Source organism: Musa acuminata, chromosome BXJ2-6, assembly GCF_036884655.1.
Source record: "Musa acuminata AAA Group cultivar baxijiao chromosome BXJ2-6, Cavendish_Baxijiao_AAA, whole genome shotgun sequence".
NCBI lineage: Eukaryota > Viridiplantae > Streptophyta > Magnoliopsida > Zingiberales > Musaceae > Musa > Musa acuminata.
In genome coordinates this window covers 6,756,983-6,781,567 of record NC_088343.1, presented here as the reverse complement: position 1 = coordinate 6,781,567, position 24,585 = coordinate 6,756,983, and the positions used below count along the sequence as shown (strand labels likewise).

At 36.5% G+C, this 24,585-nt stretch overlaps 1 protein-coding gene across 6 annotated transcripts; it reads left to right on the top strand.

The window, feature by feature from the left end:
- The first annotated feature begins 1,092 nt into the window (after nucleotides 1-1,092).
- On the top strand, nucleotides 1,093-24,585 carry LOC135585672 (autophagy-related protein 2-like). Of its 6 annotated transcripts, none has more exons than XR_010487571.1 (13): nucleotides 1,097-1,527; nucleotides 2,595-3,640; nucleotides 6,858-7,006; nucleotides 9,764-10,011; nucleotides 10,110-13,310; nucleotides 13,414-13,526; nucleotides 16,179-16,383; nucleotides 18,604-18,717; nucleotides 21,552-21,659; nucleotides 21,753-21,885; nucleotides 22,785-22,987; nucleotides 23,589-23,694; nucleotides 24,147-24,585. XR_010487571.1 is itself a non-coding variant. In XM_065111923.1 (13 exons), the coding sequence occupies exons 1-13, from the start codon at nucleotides 1,306-1,308 to the stop codon at nucleotides 24,130-24,132; spliced, it is 5,967 nt and encodes a 1,988-aa protein (XP_064967995.1). In that variant the 5' UTR covers nucleotides 1,097-1,305; the 3' UTR covers nucleotides 24,133-24,585. The 6 variants fall into 6 exon arrangements, 4 of the variants coding, with proteins under 4 accessions (XP_064967996.1, XP_064967995.1, XP_064967993.1 ...); XR_010487572.1 differs by having other exon boundaries at nucleotides 24,105-24,585; XM_065111923.1 differs by having other exon boundaries at nucleotides 23,498-23,694; nucleotides 24,105-24,585.

Below are 24,585 nucleotides of genomic sequence, written 5' to 3'. Positions count from 1 at the left end.
TCGAGTAGGTCTTAAGTCAAATTTTGATACTCTATTTGGAACCCCTAAAATGTTACGTCAAGACACTCTTGACAATCTAATACTTTAGTTTGTAAGTTGGTTAGATAGTTCTGATTTACTCTAAGTGTAATTTGTGTATATTTGAAATATATTTATGAAACCCTTTTTATAGTGAATTCATTGAACTGTTACCTCTAAATGATATGAGAATATGGTGCTGTGATCTCAAACATAATTATTATCAATCTATGTGGAGTTCAGGACCATATAATGTTTTGACATATGATATAGATTTGATGATAATGTCCGAATAGTTAGTGGGATGAGCTAAAACCATTGAGTATCATTGTACTTCTCATATGGCATACTAGTGTTAGTCATTTGACATCGAGACGTCGATCACATGATATTGTGGGGTAGGATTGGTTGTATAATGTTAAGATATTGATCACCTAGCGTTAACATATCAATCATATGATATTGTCAATCGTTTGATGCCAAGGTATTCACCTCCATGTGTCAATGAATTGATCGTATGATGTTGAGGAGTCTACCGTGTGATCCTCTAGTGTTATCATAACAAAATATCTTATAATAGTACTTCTTTCCCTCAATCATCAATGTGTACTCCATTGTCATTCATCGATAAGTTTTGTCGTAAAATATATTTACATTACAAGACCTGAAACTAATAGGCTTGATTAAAATATTAATTAAAAATTTAAGAAATCAATTGACAAAAAATAAAGGTTGGAGACCGAATAAAAGAATTATTATTATCTATGATCACATCCCGTTCTAACGATCCTAACATAATTTCTCAATCAAAAACTGATTTTTTTTCCAGAAAATACCCTAAAATTCATTTTTATAAATATTTTCCTTGTCTTAATTTTAGTGGCACAGCCTCCTGTCCGACGAGACTCAGGGCACGATTCCAGCCACGAGTTGCGTGGGTGCACTCGTTCGCCTTGGTAACTTGAGTCGTTGCTTGACATGTGCAGCGATTCGAAGTCACCCCATCGCGTACCGGTCAGTCCCTTAAACCCGCGAGAACGTAAAACGTGGGGCCCTCTCCGCCCCCACCAGTCCAAAATCCCTGTTTGGCATCCCCTACCCACCGCGTTCCTCCGCTCGATTGCTTCTGTCACATGACAACGTGATTCGTCGGAGTGAGCTTTGCTCGACTTCCATTCGTATGCCGCTTTGTGTGCATATAGGTCGTAGACGGTTAGCGTACGCGAGCTACGTTCCCTCGTCTCTTCCTCCGCCCTTTTCTGGTTCTTGGATGGGCAAACCCTAGCGATGGGAGAAACGAGCCCTGATCCAGGGAACTCAAGGATGTTCTCGCGGTGGGAGTTCTCGCGATCGAGCGTGGTCAAGCGCGTGTGTAAGTTCCTCCTGAAGAAGAAGCTCGGGGAGGTGATATTGGGGGACATCGACCTCGACCAGCTTGATGTCCAGCTCAGCACCGGTACGATCCACCTCACCGACCTCGCTCTGAACGTCGATTTCCTCAACCAGAAGGTGATCATGTAGCTCCCCCCTTTCCTTTTCTCTTTTCTTCCGCTTCTTTAGGGTTTCCTTTTTCTCGTTTTTTAGTTTGCAATTGAGATGCAATGCTTTGGCTGGCTGTTCTTTTGTTTTTGGGTGATTTCTCTTAGTTTCCCAGTATCCGGTAATAAAAAGAGAAGCTGTATGAATAAACTGTGGATTTTGTTGAATGTTGCGATCACAATTATCGTACGGAGATTTGGACCACTCAAGATTCTTGATTTGTCCGCTAAATGCCGGCTGGATATATAGTGGTGCGTCTGGTGTATTACGTAGCGGTAGGTGATGGACCGATATATACCTGTGGGATCGTCAGGACGAACATAATTTGAGACTTTAATTGTCACAGAGGTTTGAAAGATTCAGTAAGTGGGGTTTATGGGCTTTTTTGTTCTAATTGGATATTGAGGGTTGTTGTTTGCATTTCACTCTGTCAGGCTTTCACTAAGAGGTAGACCCTTGTAAAACCATTAGTAATGTCTAGTGAAAATTCAGTTAAGATATTGGTTGCTGAAAGAAACCCTTCTTCTAGCATGTTAATGGTAAAGATTGTTTAAACTTGGAAATCAACAAACTTATACATTGGACGATCTAAACAACTTTTAAGTATATATCATTCTGAGAGTTTATTCTCTATTGCAAAGATAATGATCTGGGTAGTTTCTAGTTGATAGCATTATGTGAAAATTACTGAGGTAGCATTACTAGGAAATCAAATCCTGTAAATGACAAATATTTAGCTTTTGCAGTCTTCTTAAATTGATTTTCTGACATCATGAGGTGAAAATTTGCTTTTATGCTTCTTGATGATAGAGTTTTCCTTTTATTCCCCTGAAAAAATTCAATGTGTTGACTACACACTGTTGTGAAACTTGACCACATGTCTTGACAGGTTGTCTCTTTTGGTTCATTGTTGCCAAACAACTTCAAAGTGCTGGTTTAAGTTCTTGCTAGATTACACCATATTTTCATCTCTTATGTCACTAGTAGAGTTGTTCCTCTGTTTCAAACTTAGTTTTGTTGATTTGTTTGTGTTTCAGGTTTCTGGCATGCCAATTGTGATCAAAGAAGGATCATTAAAATCCTTATCTATTAGAATTCCTTGGAAGCTTAGAAACTGTGAGATAGAAATTAATGAAATTGAGCTTGTACTTGAACCATTTAGAGGTAACAATATTTCTCTCGCTGATGCAAAATGTAAATTGGCACATGATGGCCAACAATATATGAAAACCAATTCAGACAAGATTGAGCTGGGGCCTGCTCAGTATTACCATGGTTCTATTCCTCTAGATGTTCATGAAGGAGTTAAAACGATTGCCAAGATTGTGAAGTGGTTCCTAACAAGCTTTCATGTTAAACTAAATGGAATTATAGTTGCATTTGATCCCTGTTTAGATCTGGATGAAAGAAGAAACAGATCACATGAACTATTAGTTTTTCGAGTTAAAGAAACTGAATTTGGAACTTGTGTTTCTGAGGATTCTATGGCAAAGTTGACGAACTTCGTAAAATTTTGTGAAGCTAACATTGAGTTTCTTCTAATAGATGATATTGACAAGGGTATTGAACTTCATAGTGTTACAGGAAAGAGCTTTAATGAAAGATTTTTGCGACATGGTACCACTCCAATTTTGACTGGTGCAAGTGGTGGGTTCTCAGGGACATTGAACTTAAGCATACCATGGAAGAATGGATATTTGGATATACATAAAGTTGATGCAGATGTTTCCATCGATCCCATGGAATTAAGGGTGCAACCCAGCAGCATCGAGTGGCTCATAGCCACATGGCATTCTCTGAAGAACATTAGAGAATCTCAATGGACCTACAATCATAAACGTCCAGATTCTTTTAAATTTAGTTGCAAAAGTGGCAACCACTCATCAATGTCATGTACTGTATATCTAGATGCTGATGCTGAGACACCAGTTAAGGCCAATGAAGTAAGAAGCGTTTATTCTGCAATCACTCCAGAGGTAGTTCCGAATATGTTGCTTATGAGGACGAATGTGATTCACAATTGGATCCCAGAATATGTTTATCATGAGGATCAAAGTGATGTTGAGCCAGATTTGGGTGCAAGGTCTGTTTTCTGAACTTTAAATGATGACTACATGACATGGTAATATTGTCCATGCCCGTTATATAAATTCTTTCCCTAGATATTATCTCAGCAATGCCATTTTTTCCAAAATACGTGTATAGGAGTGACATATTGTTGTGTCATATAGTAGCTATTGAAATCCACTATTGTTTCTTATTTTTGCCATCTTAACTATTTCCGTGCCTTATAGAAGCTATTTTCGTTTAATTGTTCTTGTGGATGAAACCACATTCTCACATGTATCTGTTAGCTTGATAATGCTTTCTTTCTTTCTTGGTTTAACTATAAGATGAGAACAACAAAACAGGAATATATTCATGTAAAAGAGGCTTGTAAGAGTTTCAAGAGAATACATAAAAATGTTTCTGACAATGTTATTCGTGTGGTGTTTATTAAGGCCCAAATTTGACTTTGTCTCATGTTAGGTGAGGCTTTTCGCTCCACTGAGGCATACTTTGCTTCCCTTGTAGTGAACTACGTTGTGAGATTAACATCCTAGTCCTTATGACCAGATGGAAGTTATCTTCTGTGCAATCAGAAATGATAATTTGGCCCTGTGAATGATCTTATCCCTCTGATGTTTCTTTTATTCATTGGGAAGGTTAAGGCTATTTCTGTTAAATTTTGGTTTAACCTTCTTGTTAATAAGGTGTCATTGAGTCCTGGGTTGTCCCTTGGTCAATCAATTAATCTATCCAGTCAATCACTATGTGCTGGTGACTGGTGAGCAGTCTAATGGGTTCCTGACATAACCCCAGAGGTCCACAGTCTCTTCTATTCAGTACTGGATTAATTTTTATAGTTAATCAGATATTAAAATGATTGAACCTGGCCATTAGGTTCTCAGGTAGCCAATTCTATAGTTTCATTAGCACCTTGGATAAGCAGATTCACATTTTAAGTTTCCTTTGGCATATGGGTACTTGTGCTACCCTAGAGGTATACATGAGCTGGTAAGGTCAGTACTGGACTAGTTTTTATTCTGATCGGGCATTGAACAGACTGAACCTGTCCATTAGGCATCTCAGTTAGGCAAATCCATAGTTCCCTTATAACCTCAGATAGGTAGATCATAGTTTCATTCACTTTCCTTTGCCTAAGCACCTTAACTGCTGTTTTTAAGTTAGATTAGCTTATCAACTTAAGGTTTTTTTTGTTAAACTCGAGGTTTAAAAAAATCAAGCATAGTTTTTATTGTGAACTGGTACAGGGACTAGTATTCTCAATTTCGATGTGTATCGCCCGGTACAGGCAGTATGTACCGCTCCGAGAGGATACCGGTATGCGGACCGCTTTCTACTGGGCGGTACCAGTGTTTTGACTGGTACCGAGGCTTACCAATCGGTATTGCCTCAGATTTTGACCGTTATCGAGACGTACCGATCGGTATGCCTTGGCTTATCGATGGTACATACCAGTATGTACCATATTGAGCAAAGCTCGGTACGTTGGTATAGATCGGTATTCAAAACCCCGACAAGGACCATTGATTTTAGCTTGGTTTCGATTCATACAAGGCATACTATATTGTATTCTTACCTTATCAATCATACTACCAAATTTTAACTCTGGGAATCGGGTGGACACGGGGTAACATTTGATAGTTATCTTTTTCTTTCTCTTTCCTCTTATAGTTCCTCCATCTTTTACTCATGCTCTCTCTGCCCTCCTCATTCGGGTTGTCATCTCCTCATGTGCTTCTTCTTCCTCTTTGTTCTCTATCTGTACGTCCTTCTCCTCTTCCTCATCTTCTTTGTCTCCTCCTCCATTCCAAGGTATGCAATACCGTACTATACCGGTGTTTCGAGGTTGGCTCGGTACGGTACGATACCATGTATCGAGCGGTACGTCAGGGCGTATCGAGCGATACACCTAATTTAGGTGTAAAACCCTCCGAAAATAAAAAAAAAGGTTAGGATAGAGTTTTTAAGTTAGAAATAAATATAGCAATAGCATAAGTTTAGCAAAATCAATGTAAATTAGGTAAGAATAGTATCACATATCTTTTTCGGGCTTTGAAGAATATCTTGTACAAGGTTCGTATTTCGGTTTATTACGAATTGTCCTTATGTAAACATACCTCTTGATTAGAAAGTTCTTCCTCTTAATCTTCCCAAATTAGCCTTGATTCAATTCACAAATCGTTGTTTTGTAGAGTTTAGAAGAGCATAAATGTGAGAAAAATAGAGTTTGAGATAGTTTAAGAGAATATGAAAATGTAATAGAGTGAAATAGGGGAGAAGGAGTTTAAATACTATGAGAAAGGGCTCCAACGGTCAATTTGACTGTTGGAGAATTGTATCACTGTTATCGAGCAGTTTTAAATATTTCTTTCTCTTACTGTAGCACTGTAGCACGTTCCGTCCAGTAGCGGGCGGTTCGCATACCGGTATGTCGTCAGACCGGTACGTACCGCCCGTACTGGGCGGTACCATTCGAAATTGCATACCATGCTCCATTCTTCACTTCCTCTTTCTCTCTAGTCAGAGAGTACTAATAGTACCAAGTGTTGTTACATCTGTCCATACTGAATTTAGACATCGAATGAGTTTGTCAGAATTGAACTGAAAATGTAAAGTTGCTTATATAGTTCTTCGCTTTATTTTGCTTATATAGTTCTTCGCTTTATTTTGCTTATATAGTTCTTCGCTTTATTCTCTGTCTCTATGGGTTTGAATGGATGAACTGTTATTCGTGTGTCCTTTTAGGTGATTTTGGACCCCAAAAAAAAAGCTGCGAATTAAATTTGTGTAATTTGCCTTTTGTTTCCTTAGCTTCCATATTAATTTTAGTTCATGATTTACATAAAAACAGAGCATGTGACGATTCTTTCACATAAAAAACCTATTTTATCTGAATGCTTGCTTGCAAAGAGTAACATGACACCTCTTGCATGCACATCTTACATGCTGCCACGTGTCTATTGTAAGTATGATGTCCTATATCAGTGTATCCATTACTTTAGCTGGTGAATATTCTGATTCTTCTATGGATGACCAACTTTGATGGTTCCTGCTGTTGAAAAGTTTGCTAGGTTCATAGCTTTTTCATTCAATGCCAGTCTTGTTGCTTTTGTATACTCTCTAGTTCAATATGATGAATCCTCTATACTCAATGTAATTGAGCCATATAACCTTGGCCTTCCACAAAAAATGATTATGATTGATTTCTCAATTGGAATGAATGTTATCTGCAGCATCGATCAGTTTTTTGAATGTTTTGATGAGCTAAGGAGCTCCCAGGTGTACCCTGCTAGTGGTCATATATGGAACTGGACATGTTCTGTTTTCAATGCAATATCTGTTGCATCTAATCTTGCTTCTGGAATGGGAGACATTCCTAAAGGTAATTTCCATTGTCCATTTGCAAGACTTGTTGCCGTTGCATTAGTGGTGATCCCCTGACTTGTCATGTTACATTTTTTGTATAGCACATATCTGTTTTCTGTAGATTATCACTGTTTTAAATTACTTGCCATTTCAAAGGTGAGTGTTTCCTTAAATAACGTGCCGATGTAACCTTCTCAAGAAACATGACTTTTAACAATAACAACAACAACAAGACCGTAAGTCCCAATTATTTAGGGTTGGCTACATGAATTTTATTTAGGTCTTCCTTTATCTCTACCTGTACCACTAACATTAATCATTTTACCTCTTCTAACAACTGTATTTGGAGGTCTCATAAGCACATGCTTATACCATTTTAAACAATTTTATTTGATCTTATCTTTTATCGAAGCGATACCTAGTTCACAAATAATTTTTTTTTTTTTTATCTTTCATATTGACTCCGCACATCCATCTCAATATTACATTTTGTATATGTTGTGTTTTAACTGCCCAATACTTAAGAAACATGACTTTTATGCAAACCCCAAATGTCTTTTTTTGTTGAGCAAGTCTTGTCTGCAGGTGTTGTCTCATCAAAGATCTGTTACCAGTTTGTTGAACTCGTTTCTTTATGATTTGTATTCATGAACCTTCATTATTATAGCATTGTTCTTCCAAAGATGACAACACACAGTTTCATTATTATTTTTTAAGAATAATTAAGTTAATTACCCACCTTAAAGCTATTTGTTGCCTTGTCGTGAAAATTGGAACCATTTTTCATTTTCTAGAACTTAGTTACATGGGTGTAATTCCATTATTGTTTAATCTTTTAGCAATAATTTTCTCTCAAGTGAAAGTTCAGCAAGTATATCAGTTACACTATGCTTGTTGATGTTTATTCAGCACTTTGATCCTTGCACATGTTTCTTTTTATCTTTTCAATTTATTAGTTGACCTAATTTAACCTGTTCGATTTGTTCTGTAGTTCCTATTGTTTTTGTCCAATTTTGTACTTTAAGAAGTTAATTTTTTTGTCATTATATTGTTTTCAGAAATAACATATTATCATTTTTTATGTACTAGAAGACACCAATGACCAATATAGTGCTTTTCTCCTCCAAGGTGCATATAAATTGATCTATAATTTGATTTCAGTCTACTGTTCCTTCTGTACATATGGAACATCTATGATTAATGTATAATCTTAAATTGTACTTTTGTAGCCCTAGGTAAGTTGTACTTTGGTTTTATTATCTTGCTCCTTCTGTACATGTGTCGCCTCTGGTACGGCCTGCAGCTAGAATATTAGCATAGTAACTTCATTAAGTTTTTCATTTCTAAACCTCTTAAGTCCTTTGTTTATTCTCTACACCCTACTTATGATATAGAATTAGTTGTAGCAGTACTCAAACCTGTTTTAGATCATGCCTGGTACACCGATCATGTTCGATCCTGTATTGGGACATTGTTTTGATTCTTTTGAATTAAAATTTTAAATACTATTTATAACAGTACTATTTTTTAATTACCTTTATGACATCAGAAATCCATCAAGATATTCTTCACATATACTGATATACAACATTTACCCAGATTATTTAGTAGTTGAATCAGTAACTTTACAGTAAGTTTCATGTACTTTCTAGTTTCTATGACGTCGCTGCAACTTCTAGTTCCACTTCCCTTCCTTGGGTAATTTGAGTTAATGCATATCAACCCCTTTGGTACTCAACTAGCTTTCTATGGTATGTATTGGTCATGCAAAGTTTCAAATTTCATAATAGTGTGCATTGGTCAATAAAAGGCTTCAAATTTTACATGATTGGGTTTTCTGGTTATGTGCTAGGCTACAGGCATGGTACATGTCAACCAGAATAGATTGCTTGACACCAATCTGATAAAATGTTGGCTTATTCTCATCATGACATGCGATTTTGTGCTAATAGTGAGCTGGGGCATTGATGCAATATAGTTATAAACTAGGCTACTACCATGGTATGTGCTAGCCTGCTTGCATCCCTTGACACCAAGCCAACATGATGTCTGCATGTCGTTAGAATGACAAGAAACTCTCTGCTGATAATGGGCTGGCAGATTGATGCAATATGTATGCTTTTAGATATAATGAAGGTGAATCTAGATTGAATCTCTGTGGGAAGATTATGGTTTTCCTAGTTCTCTAGATATTTTGGAGCTAGTTTTGTTCTTTCCTTTTTCCCAGAGTTTGATTAGTCCAGATTCATTGAGTCTAGTAGTAGTATTTCTAGTCTAGGATAGGCTGTAACTTTGGTGGATTTAGATTAGAGAAAGTTAACCTGATTATTTCCTTTTGAAGTCTTTAATGTTGCTTAGGGACGAAGTAATCAAATCCAAGGACATAATCTAGTTTCTGTGTGAAGATAAATTGTGCTAATAGTTTTGAGTTTGCTAATGGCTTGTGGACCTTGTTATCCCTTTTAGTCTTCCTTATTCTTCCTCTAGTTTCTCCCCTTCCTATTTCTCTCCACCAATCTGTCAAACACTCCTCTGTCACTTGTATACGGCACTTGCCAGCTGACTGAAAACTGCCACTTTAATCAATGAGTTCTTATAGTTTTTCTTGTTCTAAGCATTTAACATTTCATATTTGATATCTGACATGAGAGCTAACTGCAATTCTACTAATTCAAATTCTTATTAGCTTGTATTATGTTGTAGTAATTATTTCCCAGTTCCTAACACTATAATTTCTGGCTGTGTTTCTAAATTCTCATCCATGTTGATTCAGAACAACATGTGGAGACAAGTTTACGAGCTGCAATTGCTGGTATCTCTGTTATTCTTTTCCTCAGAGACGATGATCAACAGTCTTCATATGGTTCCAACAAATTATTGAGTGAGCTAAGCTTTGGGTCTTATATGAGCTGCCATTCCCCTACGAATGTTGACGTATCCAGCACAACTGAAGTTGATCCTGTGAATGAAAAGATGCACCACCTTGAAGCAAAGTGTCAGAATGTAGTTCTAGATTTGGAGGTAAAAGTTGGTGCGCCTTACTTTGTCAATTCATTTGAAGCTTTTGTTTCACATTTTTTTGTGTGTGTTGGCTAACTTCATATATTTGACAAAGTCAGCAGACTTATTCTCAAAATACAAAGTTTAGCGCATCAGTCGAGCATATTAAAGTTGATGCGTACTATGATACTCAAAATTGTGCCACAGGAATTTCCTCACATGAGTGGAAGAATGAATCCAAAGAACAAATGTTTTTGAGCCCTTATCTACAAGAAAAGGTCCAAGATGCTCTTCCACCATTTCCTTTCCATATACGAAATCGTGTTTCAGAATCAGCTGTCAGGGATAAAGTTCTGAATGGCCTGAACCAGGTTAGATTGTTGGAAACTTTCGGTGAATGCAGCTGTAAGTTAAATGTCAACTCAAAAGACTCACATGGTGTGGCATTGACATCATTTGTCATCGAGTTGCCACCTTTTGTTTTATGGTTTCACTATGCTTTAGTCTATATGCTGCTGGACCTGTTTAGACGAATAAAGTGTCCTTCAAAGAAATACAACATAAATAAAGATGTTCAATCTGATATGCTGTCTGAAAGAGAGAGGATTTCGTTTCATGAGGTTGCTGAAAATTGCATTCATCATGATGTGACCAGTGTGTCTCCAAGAGCATTTCTTCAAGGAAATATAGTGCTTCCACAGGCAAGGATAATAATATGGTTTCCTTCTGAGTATTATGGAGATTTCAGTAACTCAACTTTTTTGGATAAGATCATCACTCTTGAGCATTCTGCAACTTTAAACTCTGAAGAAGCTTCAGATGCCTTTACAGTTCCAGAGGCAAGTTCTGGAAGTGATCAATCTCATACGCCTTCCAGTTCAATCCACTCGAGTATAAGAAACTTTTATATTTACTTGGTGGAATCTTCAAAAGAAAATGCTTTGGATGTTACGATTTCTACTTTAAATAGTCAACTCTTCACTGCTGTGAAGATTCTATCTGTTGAAGGTACAAAAAAATATTCTTGTTCTGGAGTTACCATGCTTTGGCAGAAGGGTCCTGTGACTGGCAGGTGGATGGCAGATCGAGCTTGGAGTTTGTCTGCATCACATGATCAAAATAGAAACAAAATTATTGGAAAAGAATCCGAATTCTCTTCTGTTACCAATGTAGAGGACCTTGAGGAAACAGGTTCTAATGTCCGCCAGGAGCTGATCCTCAGTTCTGCATTTTTATTGCAAATTCAGTTGTCTCGTGTTTGCATCGATCTTGATAATCATGATTTTAAGCTTCTAAATTGTTTGTTGAATAATCTCATTGATGGATATTCAGAGGCTGCCATTGGGGTGGACGTGTGTGTTGACAGTAGCATCAAGAACAAATTCCTCAGTTCCTCTAATGCATCTCAAACAACAATTCTTGTGAAATGTGATGTCTTAGATGCTTCTATTAGGCTAAATGAAGTAATTGAGGTCAACCATCTAGTACAAAAGGAGCTACAGGGATCATGGAATTACTTTAAATTGAAAGTTGACAAGTTTGAGTTGCTATCTGTCTCTAACACTGGTGGAGTTGGGGATGCAAAATTTTTATGGCTCAATCATGGTGAAGGTGAACTGTGGGGTTCCATCATTAGTAATGTTGAAAAATCTCGTGCAGTAGCAGAGGAGTTTCTTTTGTTAACCTGTAGAAATTCTGCAATGAGACGGGGTAATGGTGAAGGTGCTAATGCATTAATGTTTGGCCCTGCTGGTACTGCTGTAACAAACATGTGGAATCCACTGTCACAACAAAGCTATACTTCCATAATGGTTCGTTGTGGAACAGTTATTGCACCAGGTGGTCGGTTGGATTGGATTAGTGACATATTCTCATATTTTAGTTCATCTCCTAGAGAGAAAGGAAATGATGGAACAGCTGGAAAATTGTCTTTTTTTCTGGATTTGGTGGATGTTGCTCTGAGTTATGAACCTCATAATAAACAATCTGCAGTCAGCACTGAAGATAGAGACTGTGAGCATGATTCTGATGTTGAACCTGACAAAGAGACAGAAAAAGTATGCACAGCGTGCCTTTTAGCTGCAGCATCATTGAGCCTCTCTCATCATACTAAGTCAGACACAACCTTTGATTACAATATTCATCTAAAGGATGTAGGCTTTCTTATTTGTGAATCAACTGGCTCCTTACATGATATCGGTGGTTATTGTGTAGGTTATCTTCAAAAGGCTGGATATTGCAAAGTTGCTCAGGTTTCATTTCTGCTGGCTATTCTGAGAATTAGAGGGATGTTCTGGGAAATTGAATGTACAGATTCACATATCGATTTGGAATCCTGTCATGACACAACATTTGGTCTTTTCCGTTTAGTTTCCCAGCTCCAGCAGCTTTATGCACCTGATGTTGAAGATGCTTTAATACATTTACAGTCTAGATGGAATGCTATTCAGCTTGTAGATAAGGACCGGAATACAAGTTACATTGCAGAAGTTATCTCAAGCAATTCTGCAGGATCAGGTTTTGAGTTGTCAACTAGTAGTGAAGAACATCAAGCCGCTGGACTCCTGGATGAGATTCTTGAGAATGCTTTTGAATGTCATACTACATCTGATCATTGTGGAACACAATCTCATATCTCACTCAAACAATGTCAGCTAGGGGACATGTTGAATGTTAATGCCTCAAGAGCTGATGATGCTTTTGCAGCAAATATTCTGGATTCTGGTTCATCTTGCAGTGCAGAATTGGGACAGACTTTAAACCAACCCATAAATAGAACATACACAAGTCAGGTTATCGAGAGCTACTATGCATCTGACATGCTTCCATCATCCCCAGTGCCTGTCAGCAATTGTTCTTTTAGCAAAGATAGCAAATGTATAGATACATCATCTCATAAAGATACTGAACACAGACAAGGTGGGTGGTACCTGGATGATGGTTTGATGATATTAGAAGACCATATTTCAACAAATCTGAATCAGCCTGAAGGAAAGAGTTTGCAGCAAGAAGGGGAATTTGGAGCTGACAATTTTTACCCTGTTGATTGTTGTCTTCTAAATGGAAGAGTAGTTCTTAAAAATATGAATGCAAGGTGGTGCATGTATGCTGGCCATGACTGGACTAAACCAAAGGGACTTCCTGTGTGTAGTGTGACCCAGAATGGAAGAGATAGGAGCACATTCCTAGAGCTTAGCTTGGTTGGGTTGTATCTTCAGTATGACATATATCCTGAAGGTGTAACTTATGTCTCGAAGTTTTCTCTGTCCATTCAGGATGTTCAGATTTATGACAGAAGCAGTGATGCACCTTGGAAGATGGTGTGAAATTTTGTCTTGACTTTTTATACATGTCATTGATATTTTCACGCTAGTAAACACTAGTAAAGAATCATGTTTGAAGTATTCGTTATTTTGAATATAGGTTTTAGGTAATTACCAACCAAAAGATTATCTGAGAGAATCCCATGCTAAAGCATTCAAATTGATATTGGAAGCTGTAAGGCCCAACCCACTAACACCTCTGGAGGAATACAGGTACTTGTCAGATGCTTCCTATTTAAACATTAAATTGGTCATTGTATTTTTTGTGACTTTACCATTTAGATAATACATATTTGATTTGTGTAATGTTTTTATTTGAAATACTAGGATTGCTTTAGCAAAGCCAGTTAAGTGCAATTCACGAACCTACAAAGGAAAACACTGATAGTTTCCTATCAAATTTCATGTTTCTGATTTCCCTGTCCATGTCCAATCTATTTATAGAGATTCAGTCTTACTTTATTTTCCATGTGCGAATAGCTAGCTTTGCCAACAGTCACCTTCTAAAAGTCTAGTTGATTCGGATATCTTAAAGCTTCCATGATGAGCTTATCAGTCATAACCACTTCTACATTCAAGATGAAGCTATTCTGAATTATACATTTGTACATCACCTGACCTCTTATGACAGGTAGGTCACTGTAGGTGTATGAGATTTGTTTTATTTAGAGACCATCATGTAGAAGTGACTTTTTATTTGTTTGTTTCTATGTGATTATGACTTGTATAAGTTACATATTAAGTCTAATTATCCATCTGAATCACAACAATTAGACCATGAAATTTTATTGCATTGTGTTGGATTGTTGCTTCATTTAGCCATGGCTAAATGGTTTATCACAGGAAATAATGCAGTGGTACATTTTTTAGTGAAACAGGGAAAAGAATCTTAGATAAATTTTATTTAGAAGGTGATATTGGATTTAGGGATGGAAAGAATTGAGATAACAGCAATTGAAGTCGAGGATAAAATTGGTAAATTCACTGTTTCAACTTAATGATCACTAAGTTCACCTTTGTCTCAATCGACTCAGTAATCCACTGTTTATTTTAATCAATGTTCCTCTTGAGAGTTCATATATATTGCAGACAGAGAACACTAAACCTGAAAATCTGATCAAATGAACATGAGGGTTTGTTTGTTTGAATCAATATTTGAGCTGCGACAGTCAGATATGACTTCTTGAGGTAAAAAATATTTCTAAGCAACCACAAGAAGCAGCTGTAATGTCCCAACTATTTGGGTTGACTATATTGATCTTATCCTGCCTTTTGCCTCTATTTAGGGCAATATCACTAGTAAAACTGTGAGCAATCAAATCACTTTTTATTATATTTATAATGTTTTTTAAATGTTTTCCTCTACCTTTTGACACCATTAGTCTTTATAGATCACCATGTTTGATTAAGTGATCAATTGGTATTTTTGGCGATGCCCACACCATCTAAAACGATATTCTATAAGCTTATTTTCTGTTGCTTCTATGCCTAACAAATGGAAACATTCTTATATTATTTCTATAGTAACATCATCCATATCGATATCCTCATCTCAGTAATGCTATCCGTTTCATTTTTTTCTTGACTATTTAGCATTTTGATCAATAAAGCATTGTTGATCTTGTAACTGTGTTATAAAATTTTATTTTTAATCTAAGGACCACACAATGTTCATATAGGAATTTTCTCTCCACTTTTACCATCTTGCCTTTACTACATAAATGATGTTTTCATTAATATTTCTTATTCAGTCGGATAATATATATAATATATCTAAAACTTCTACTTTTGGATTATTCTCGTCTATTTTAACTGAACTTTCAATCGGTCTCCTTAGCTTTGCTAAAATTCGTACTTCGTATCAGGTTTTACCTCAGCTTACCCTTAGTTTTTAGCATGTGTTTAGAATTGATTCCAACTAAATTTTCATATGTTGAAAGTTGTAACAATATTATCAACAAATAGCATTCACCAGGGTTTGCCGTACTACAGTGCTCGGTACACCTCGGTGTACCGGTCGGTACACCCGTACCGTACCGTACCGAGCACGAGTCGAAACGCCGGTACGGTACGGTACGGTACGGCGAACCTTGGCATTCACCATGGGAGTTTATCCTTCACTTCATTCTTGACTAAACTACCAAAGTTGGTACTCAGAATAGATTTGTAACACACACACACACATATATATTTATGTATAGATATTTATATATATGTATGTGTGTGTATATATATATATGTCTCTGTGTGTGTGTGTTTGTATATATATATATATATATATATGTATATGTATATATATATGTATATATATGTATATATATATATATATATATATATATGTATATGTATATATATATATTATATAATATAATAGCTTCATTTGTAATAAGCTTAAAAGACACTCTCCTCTTGTAGTTTTAACACTTGTGACAACTGTATGCGTAAATCTTTTATCACATCAATGGAACTACTAGATCACCTCTCTTTCTCTCTCTTTTTTTTTTTCTAAGTCCACCATTAAAATCTCTCAGAAATCTATTGAAGATTATAAAATAATTATTTAAATTGCCTTAAATTTGAAAATTAGCTTTCTGCAACTCACTGGTTTGTACAGGGTTGCTGAAAATTCTGGTTCAGTCTATGTGATGGAAACATGCCACTATGTGACAGCAGGAAAAGATGGGCTTTGCATATTTTTCTGGGGATACACTTAAGAAAAGCCTTTGTTGAAATGTTTGAGAAAATTTCTGTAAAATTGTCATTTAATACAAGTTGAAACTTATTTATGTTTTTCAATTTGGCTGATTGGGTACCCATGTTAATTGTCATAGCATTCATCAGTGCTCAAGTTTTGGTGGTTTTCAGGTTACATATTGAGCTTTTGCCTCTTCGGTTGCATCTCGATCAAACCCATCTCAATTTTCTCATCAGTTTCTTTGGCAAGGATTTATTTAATGATACCTCTCCAGTTCCACCTAATAATTTGGATGAGTCTGACATGTCAAAGACAAGCAGCAGGAGGTTTGGAAGCCAGACAATGGTAGAGGTGGCTCTTCTTCCATTCTTCCAGGCTAGTTCTTCAGACTCATTTTCTCTCACTTAGGCTCTTCAGCCATAACTTAGTGAAAAAGATATGCTCTGTTAAATATTTTTCAATTAACCTGATATCTTCAGCAAGTGGTATGGCCATTCTGACTCTTCCAACTCTATTCATTGAAGTATGTCTTTAAAAAAGTGGCTCAGCTGAACCAACCAAACTTCTTTGAAGGACCAAGCTAAGCCTTCACCACACACCATTGTGGAAGAGGAATAGAGATGCTTAACAATTAATAGGAATGTCCCTCTTCCCTGGTGGGAAGAGCTATGGCACTCCTTTGTTTTGCATTTTTATCAAAGTATGGATAGCTATTTCTCAATGTTAAGTTCCTCAAAGCTTCAAGTTGGATTTACTTTATCTCATAACTATGTTATTTAAAATAAAATTTGCATTTGTACAAACTTATATTATAAGAAATATGCTGCCTTTTCTCCTTCCAAGATTTCCAGCTTGAGCAACATGGAACAACTAAAACTAGTCCAACTGTTTTTACATATTTTTCAAAAGTGCTACTTTCTTAGAAGATCTGTGACATAAGACTATGCCTTTCAGTAGATCGTATATTATCCAATCCAGATAAAACCATATGTGAATCAGCATTTTGATCTGACAACCCAGTAACTGACCTGATTTAATGATCCAATATATAGTCAGATCTGTTACAGATTGACCTTGAGTCAATCTGTTTATGACAAATTATTCAATGACTGTACGTTGATTTCTAAGGTAAATATTCAGCATAAATAATTTTCAAAACTTAATTAAATGGTGTTAAGACAATATTTGAATAATTGATGTTGGGATTCCTTGGAATTGGATTGTGTTTGCACTTATCAGAACAAAGCTTGATTGTTAACTAGATCAGATTTGGATTAGCTTTTAGCCAATCCATTATCAGATTCTTTTGGATGCATGGATGTGAATCCAGTCTTCAATGCCCTGGCTGCATAAAACTATCAATTTAGCTGCAATTTCAATTACTAAGAACTGGTGACACTTTATTAATATTGCAACCATTAAAAGAGCAAAAATTGGTTCTATAGATAACGAAAATAGTTTAATATGTTGTTCATGATTATGCTAGCTTCCATGACAATAATGGTTCTATGAGTCCCAAGAAATGCAATCTCGTATAGGACCCTGTACTGATCCCTTTTTGGACCGGTACATACCACAAATATCAGTGGTTTGACACAAAAAAAGGTTGAGGGAAAATCAATTGAAAATTGGAAAACTAGAAGAGACAAGGCGGAGGAGGGAAGGAGGAGGAGAGGTCACGATGCAGAAGGAGAGGAGGGAAGGGGGCAGTGGAGGAGGAGGAGGCAACAATGTAAAAGGAGAGGAAGGAAGGAAGCAGCGGAGGAGGGAAGTGGGAAGACGACGATGCAAAAGGAGAGGAGGAGGGAAGGAAGTGGTGGGAGGGAGAGGAGGGGGGGTGGGGGGGTGAGGAAACGACACAAAAGGAGAGGAGGGAAGGGGGAAGAATAGAAGGAGAGGTGGCAGCATAGGAGAGGACGAAAATAGGCAGTCAGGAGGAAAGGAGGAGTGAATGTAACAGCAGAGGAGGAATGGAGGTGGAAAAAGAGGATGAAGAGAAGGAGAAGAAGATTACTGATGAGGGCCAACAACAACTGACACGAGCAGCGAGCAAGTGGTGAGGGGTGAAGGCAATGAAGGAGGCAGATGTGGGTGTAGGGGAGAACACATGAGGATAAGTTCGGGTTTTATTTTATTTTTTATTTTAAAATTTTAAAATAAAAATGCTAGCTGGGTTTACTGCTCAGTCCAGGCCTAGTAATGGTCTTGTGCCAGGCGATAAGCCTGGTTAATGGGCCTTACCACCCAATACACAGGGACCTGTGCCAGGCGGTAAGCCTGGTTCATCAGCCTTACTCCCAGTGCACAGGGTTCACTGAGCGATAAGCCTGTATTCCAGTTGGACCACTCGAAATTGGGTTTGTTTGCATGCTGGGTGGTGGTTGGACCGATAAATACTGGTCATACCATACCAAACAGTGAAATTGCATTCCTTGGAGAGACCAATATTCTTCTACCTACATTCATTACTGCTTAAGTAGTTTCTGTTATGTTCCTCCTATGGTGATCACAATGCACAATATGCTAAGATATACTTGATAACAGTAACATCATGCACTGTCGTGTCTGATTCTTTTCTAATCTTTCTCATTGTAGAAATGTGATGTGAGGCCTGTGGTTGTACGTGTTGACTATATTCCTCGTCATTGTGATGCAGCTGCACTAAGAAGAGGAAACTATGCTGAACTTCTCAATTTAGTGCCATGGAAGGTAACTTGCTAAATTACAATTGTTTTTTTTTTCATTCTTGCATTATCAGGATTTGAAGTGATATATATAGCTGACTGGACCATGCCCTCTTTCAACTCGACTTTAGAAAAAATATGCTTTTCTAAGGAAGTTAATATTAGGAGACTGATAAGTCAGCAGGTAGTTGAGATCGTGAAACCACACAGAAAGTTAGCTGACTTGGTGTAACTACTGCTTCAGGTTACCATGAGCAATTCATAAGATAGTGTATCATACTTCTCAATTGTCGACTTATGTAATGAACCATTATAACTTTTATAACTTAAATTTAGAATAATCCAATATGATTTAGGGTCTTCAGACATTGACAATGTCTGTTGCTGTTCAGGTTTACATTGAAATAAGCTCTCTAATACCTTGCATACTCTTAAAGATTTTTAACTTTATAACATTATAATATATCTTTTTTGAAAATTTCACTGTTTGAAAATTTCCATAGATGGCATCTTTCTTCTTATGTATAAGTTATCTTTCTCAAGGTTGGTATATCTTTTATATTAGTGTTTTAAACTTATAATAGGTTCCTTCACTCTTGGCATGTTTTAGTTCCTCCTGTGGTGGTAGTAACCTAAATATTTTCTGATAGCATGAATTTGCATGGAAGGACTCAATAATTTCATGTCAGTAACCTAAATATTTTGTTTTGTTTAAAACAAAAATGTCATTGGGTATGTACAGGATCTTCAATGGGGAGCTTTCATGTTGTGTGCATGGTTCTGTGAATCTGTTGTTGCTGTCATCTTTGTTGTTCTGCTCATAAGCTTTTGCTTTAGGATAAGCAAATTTTACTTTCTGCCCCAATCAGCTAAATGCTCCTATGATTTATTCACTTGAAGATTAGACAAAGGAGTTTAGCGAGCCATCCTGCAAAACTTCAGAGGTGATGTCATTTCTCACAGACTTGAAGAGTAGGGTCCCTGTACGTGGGCCCCACACATCGGATCTGTGAGAGTTGACATCAAGTCAGTAGATAGCTTGTCCTTGTACAAATTAGTACCTTAGAGTCATACGTTCTAGCTTAAAATTGCTTGTTGGCCATCAGTGTTTTGCTTGCATCGTTTATTTCATCATTCTAACTACTGACTTTAAAATGTGTAATTGTTGAACTTAGTTTTCAACAGCATGTTATTTGTTTATAAATGGCTCTCTTTGTATGTTCCTTTCACTAGAATCACTCTTATTGTACTTGATATTATGTGTGTTGATACATTTAAGTTTCTTTGTGCTAGTCCTGTTAGCTGGTGAATGTTACTCTCTCTTTAACTAATGACTAAGATTTACATACATTTTTAATATATAAAAAAATAATGTTTGAATGGAAAGATCATAAATTTTGATTTGATGATCTTGTAATATAATTAGCTTTTTAACAAACTCATACCTAGTAGAATTCCATGGTCTTAACTCCTAAGGTTTTATTATGATAGTTTTGTATGATAAATTGAATTGAGACCTTAATGGCTATGATAGATAGTAGATACTCTTTGTATTTGTGTGTTCAGCTATGATAAAAGTTTCTGAGAATCTTGACAACTAAATTTGTTTTGGAGACAGAAAATGATGAGAATGGATGAACAAGTCATTGAAGAAATGTTCAACTGAATTATATTGTTACTAAAAGCTAATGAAAACTTTTGGTATTGTTCACCAAGGGGGATATAACAAAATCCAGTCGTGGACTAAAACTTGATTGAAATGGCAATTTGATAGTTGCAACCATCAAATAAAAGCTTTCTATAAAAAGAAAAAACTTATAGGACAAATAGAAGATTGAGCATGTTCACTAGTTTTGCAAAAGAGGATTTCACCCAGTAAATTCTTGATCAAGGATTTTAATTTCGAATACTACCATCCGTACCGGGCGGTATGTACTGATTCGCCAGTAAATCGGTACACGGACAGCTCGCTATCGGGCGGTACCATCAATTGGGGTTGTTTCCGCCCCATTACTGTCCTAAATCGGTTGATGACCGAGGGAGAAGAAAGAAGAGGGAGAAGCGTGGTATTAACCGAGGCAAGAAAGAAAAGGGAGAAGAAGAGGAGAACCTGGAGATCGACGCCACTCTCCCTCCTCATCTGTCGGCGACTTCTCATCCGCGCGTGGAGAAGAGAGGCGACGTTGCGAGCAGAAAAGGGGCGACGTTGCAGAAAACGATTTTCTTTTACTTATATACATATATATATATATACATATATATATACATATATATATATGTATATATATATATACATATATATATATACATATATATATATGTATATATATATATATATATATATACACATATATATACATACATAAAACGAGGTGACGTCGCCCTGGTTTTCTGCCCGCATGGGGAGAAGAAACCAAGGTTTTCATCTCCCCACGTGCCAAAAAGGGTGATGAGGCAGTCGACCTTTTTTTTTTTTACTTATATATATATATATATATATATATATATATATATAATACCGTTCAGTATATAGTACCGTACCGTACCAAGCGAATCTCGAAACTTTGGTACGGTACGATATTTCAATCCTTGCATACAAGCACTTACATTTCACTCTAAATGTTTTTTTTTTATGCTTGCCTCTTTTTAGCTCAACAAAGCAGACTGCACCAAGTTGGTGTGAGAGTATTTCTTCTATTATGCATTCATTACACCAGAATTTGACCTTGTATTTACTGCTCAGAGTTAATCTTGATGTAATTGTATCATTTTACTATTGTGATAAAGCATTAATGTTTCCAAACTTTAGTTCCTCGAAGGTTTTATTGTAAACAGTGGATCCTTTGGCTTTATTTACAGGGAATTGATTTGCAACTCAAACATGTTTGTGCTACTGGGATTTATGGGTGGAGCAACATTTGTGAAACTGTTGTTGGGGAGTGGTTGGAAGATATCGCTCACAACCAGGTTTTTATCGTTCTTTTTCAATTATTTCTGCTGAAGAATAGTTATGATTATAAAATATCCAATCTTCATTCTAATTATAATGTCTTTTTATAGATCCGTAATTTATTGAAAGGGCTTCCACCCATAAAATCATTGTCTGCTGTCAGTTCTGGCACTAAAAAGTTGGTGTCACTGCCAGTAAAAAGCTACAAGAAAGAACATAAGTTTCTGACGGGAATGCAGAGAGGTAAGCATGTATTCATTTTTTACTGTCTCCGTTTAGATGTCTGTCTTCTTCTTGCAAGTTGCTTCGTTGACATTGGTTGGTTTATATTTTCTAATAATATAAAAGCTTAAGATGATTAGTTTATTTTAGTTTGTCATTTCTTTAACCATCGCTTCAAGTTCTGGTAGAATATTCCCTGTTGGTTTGCTATCCAAAATCTAAATGCTACATCTGGTGCGCTATGCCATGTTGAGTGCCCCTTGGACATGAAAAGAGAAAAAAGTACCGCCAGAAAATTATTCCCACTATTCAATATGCAGATCAGAGATATTTATGTCTAAGAAGAAAACAAGAAAAAGAGATTTAATTCTAGCTTCAAATTGATAAAAACATACTTAGCAATATCAAACATTTTTTTCCACTTAAAATACTAATATGGATGGTTAAAATGGAAAAAGAACAAACCCAGTGTATGAGGCTCTTTCCAATGTGTTTTCTGGGATCAATGTACTTAGCCTTACATTTATATAGAGAGGATGTCTCCATGACCTGAATCCTGATCACTCAGGTCGCAAAGGAGTGACCTTACCCTTGCACCAAGGCCTGTCGTCTACCGATATGGATGATTTGTAGTTCTGTTTTTTGTGCAATCAGGCATGCTAGCCAAAAAGGTAAAGACCTGAATGATTGACTTTAGATATTAGAGGGCTTGAAGAAATAAATGGTCTTACGAGCGAAATGCAAACTGCTAGTTTTTACTCAAACTTTATTGATGGAATTCTTTTAAAAATGCAGTTAAGCATAATGTATTTGAAATCTGCAAGTATTTACTAGTTTTCGAAAGTCACCTTTCGTAGTCTTGCATTTCATACAAGCCATACAAGAACAGAATGCACTGAACTATCAGCATCATTTTGTAGGAGCAATGTCTTTCATTAAGAGCATATCAATTGAAGCTGTGGGGCTGGGATTGCATTTGGCAGCTGGAGCACATGAGATTTTACTCCAAACTGAAGACTTCCTTACAAGTATTCCTATGTCTGTCCCATTGTCCGAGATAAAGAGAAAAAAAGCAAATGTAAGATCTAATCAACCTGAAAATGCGCAAGAGGGGATCCAGCAGGTACACAATTCTCATGTGCCATGTTACCAAGTTATACTGATGGGCATATTTATGAGGTTTCAAAAGCTTCTTTTTTCTTTATGATTATAGGATTTTGGTATTGCACATTACAAAATTAACTAGTGGTCATATTTATTCTCATGCACCATATTACAAGGTTATACTAACGAGCATACCATGTATTCACAAGTTGGATAATTACTTAATATGATTTTTTGAAATTCAATCAATCGTAAACCTCAAATAATTTAAACTGCCTTTTAAGTATTGGGGGTGTTCCTGATGATGTGCTTCAACCAAAACCTTAGTAGCTGCACTCACCTAAAGCAAAAAGGATGGGACATTCACTGGATTTTATTTTATGGTGCCTAAAATTGATGGAGCAGTGTTTTTGTTACTTTGGTTTGTGTTTGCTATTGCTCCTCCTATCCATTGTGGGAGTGATTAAAGATCAGCTGCAAATCATTTAGTCCTATCCATATCCATGACATTTTTCACTCTTCTCTGTAGGCTTATGAGAGTTTAAGTGATGGCTTTGGTAGAACTACATCTGCTTTACTTGTGACTCCATTAAAAGCTTATCAGCGAGGTGCTGGTACAGGATCAGTCCTTGCAACTGCTATTCGTGGAACTCCTGCTGCTGCTATAGCTCCTTTGTCTGCTTCTGCTCGTGCTGTTCACTGGACATTACTGGGACTGAGAAATAGGTGATTTTATTTTGCTATGAATATTTCATTAACTAATTTATTCACCCTGCAGTTGATTTGTACCTTACTATGTCCAGAGAGAGTTTTTCATTAGGACTACCACGTTTAAATAGATTCCAAGTTTCCAACCACGACTAGTAAATGCACCAGCCTCACATCTATGAGATAAATTATATGCATTGAAGGTGTTGGATAAATTGGTTTCTAAATGAAATTGAAAACACCAGGTGTTTATAATGAATTGTAGTTATATCCCAAGTACAAAAAAAGAACTCTGCACTCTTAGTTATATTTTTCTTTGATAGGTATGGAAGAATTAGGCTTTATGTTTTTGCATCGAGAGACTTCAATAAACCAAACTTTGTACTCTTTTCATTTCTTTTATTGACAGGAAGTATTTTATTATGCAGAAGCTTGAAAATCTTTGTTAATGATTAGTTTGCATATTGCAGCATGGATCCTGAGCACAAAAAGGAATCCGTGGAGAAATATCTGGGTTCGTCTCAATCATAAGATTGCCATCTTTTTTTCCTTGGCAGTTAAGATGCATCATCCATATATATGGTATCACTAGAATTGTTGGCCCATTTTCTGCTCAAGCTTGTGCCCCATAAATCAGATAGCCATGTGTGGCGCTGGTTACAATTGCCTGTACATAGTGTGCTAGTACATTGTAAGCATCCTTAAACTGAGTCAGTAGTAAGTTAAGTTACATCAAATAATGGTTAATGTTTCTTGGATGATGCAGGTGTATAGCTCTTCAAGAGTGGTTCTTTATGCAACAGAATAAGATGGTAACCTTTGTACAGAATTAGGTAACTAAAGTCTGCTATTTTTGTCACAGATTGTGAATAGGGATTTTGTGTATAAAGCATGTTGATTGTGTGTGTG

Excerpts from the sequence above, each read along its gene's own strand:
- LOC135585672 (XM_065111921.1), top strand. The coding sequence starts at position 1,306 with ATGGGAGAAACGAGCCCTGATCCAGGGAACTCAAGGATGTTCTCGCGG. Across the intron at positions 3,641-6,857 it reads GAGCCAGATTTGGGTGCAAG|CATCGATCAGTTTTTTGAAT; the intron begins GTCTGTTTTCTG and ends TGTTATCTGCAG. Across the intron at positions 16,384-18,603 it reads CTCTTCTTCCATTCTTCCAG|AAATGTGATGTGAGGCCTGT; the intron begins GCTAGTTCTTCA and ends TTCTCATTGTAG.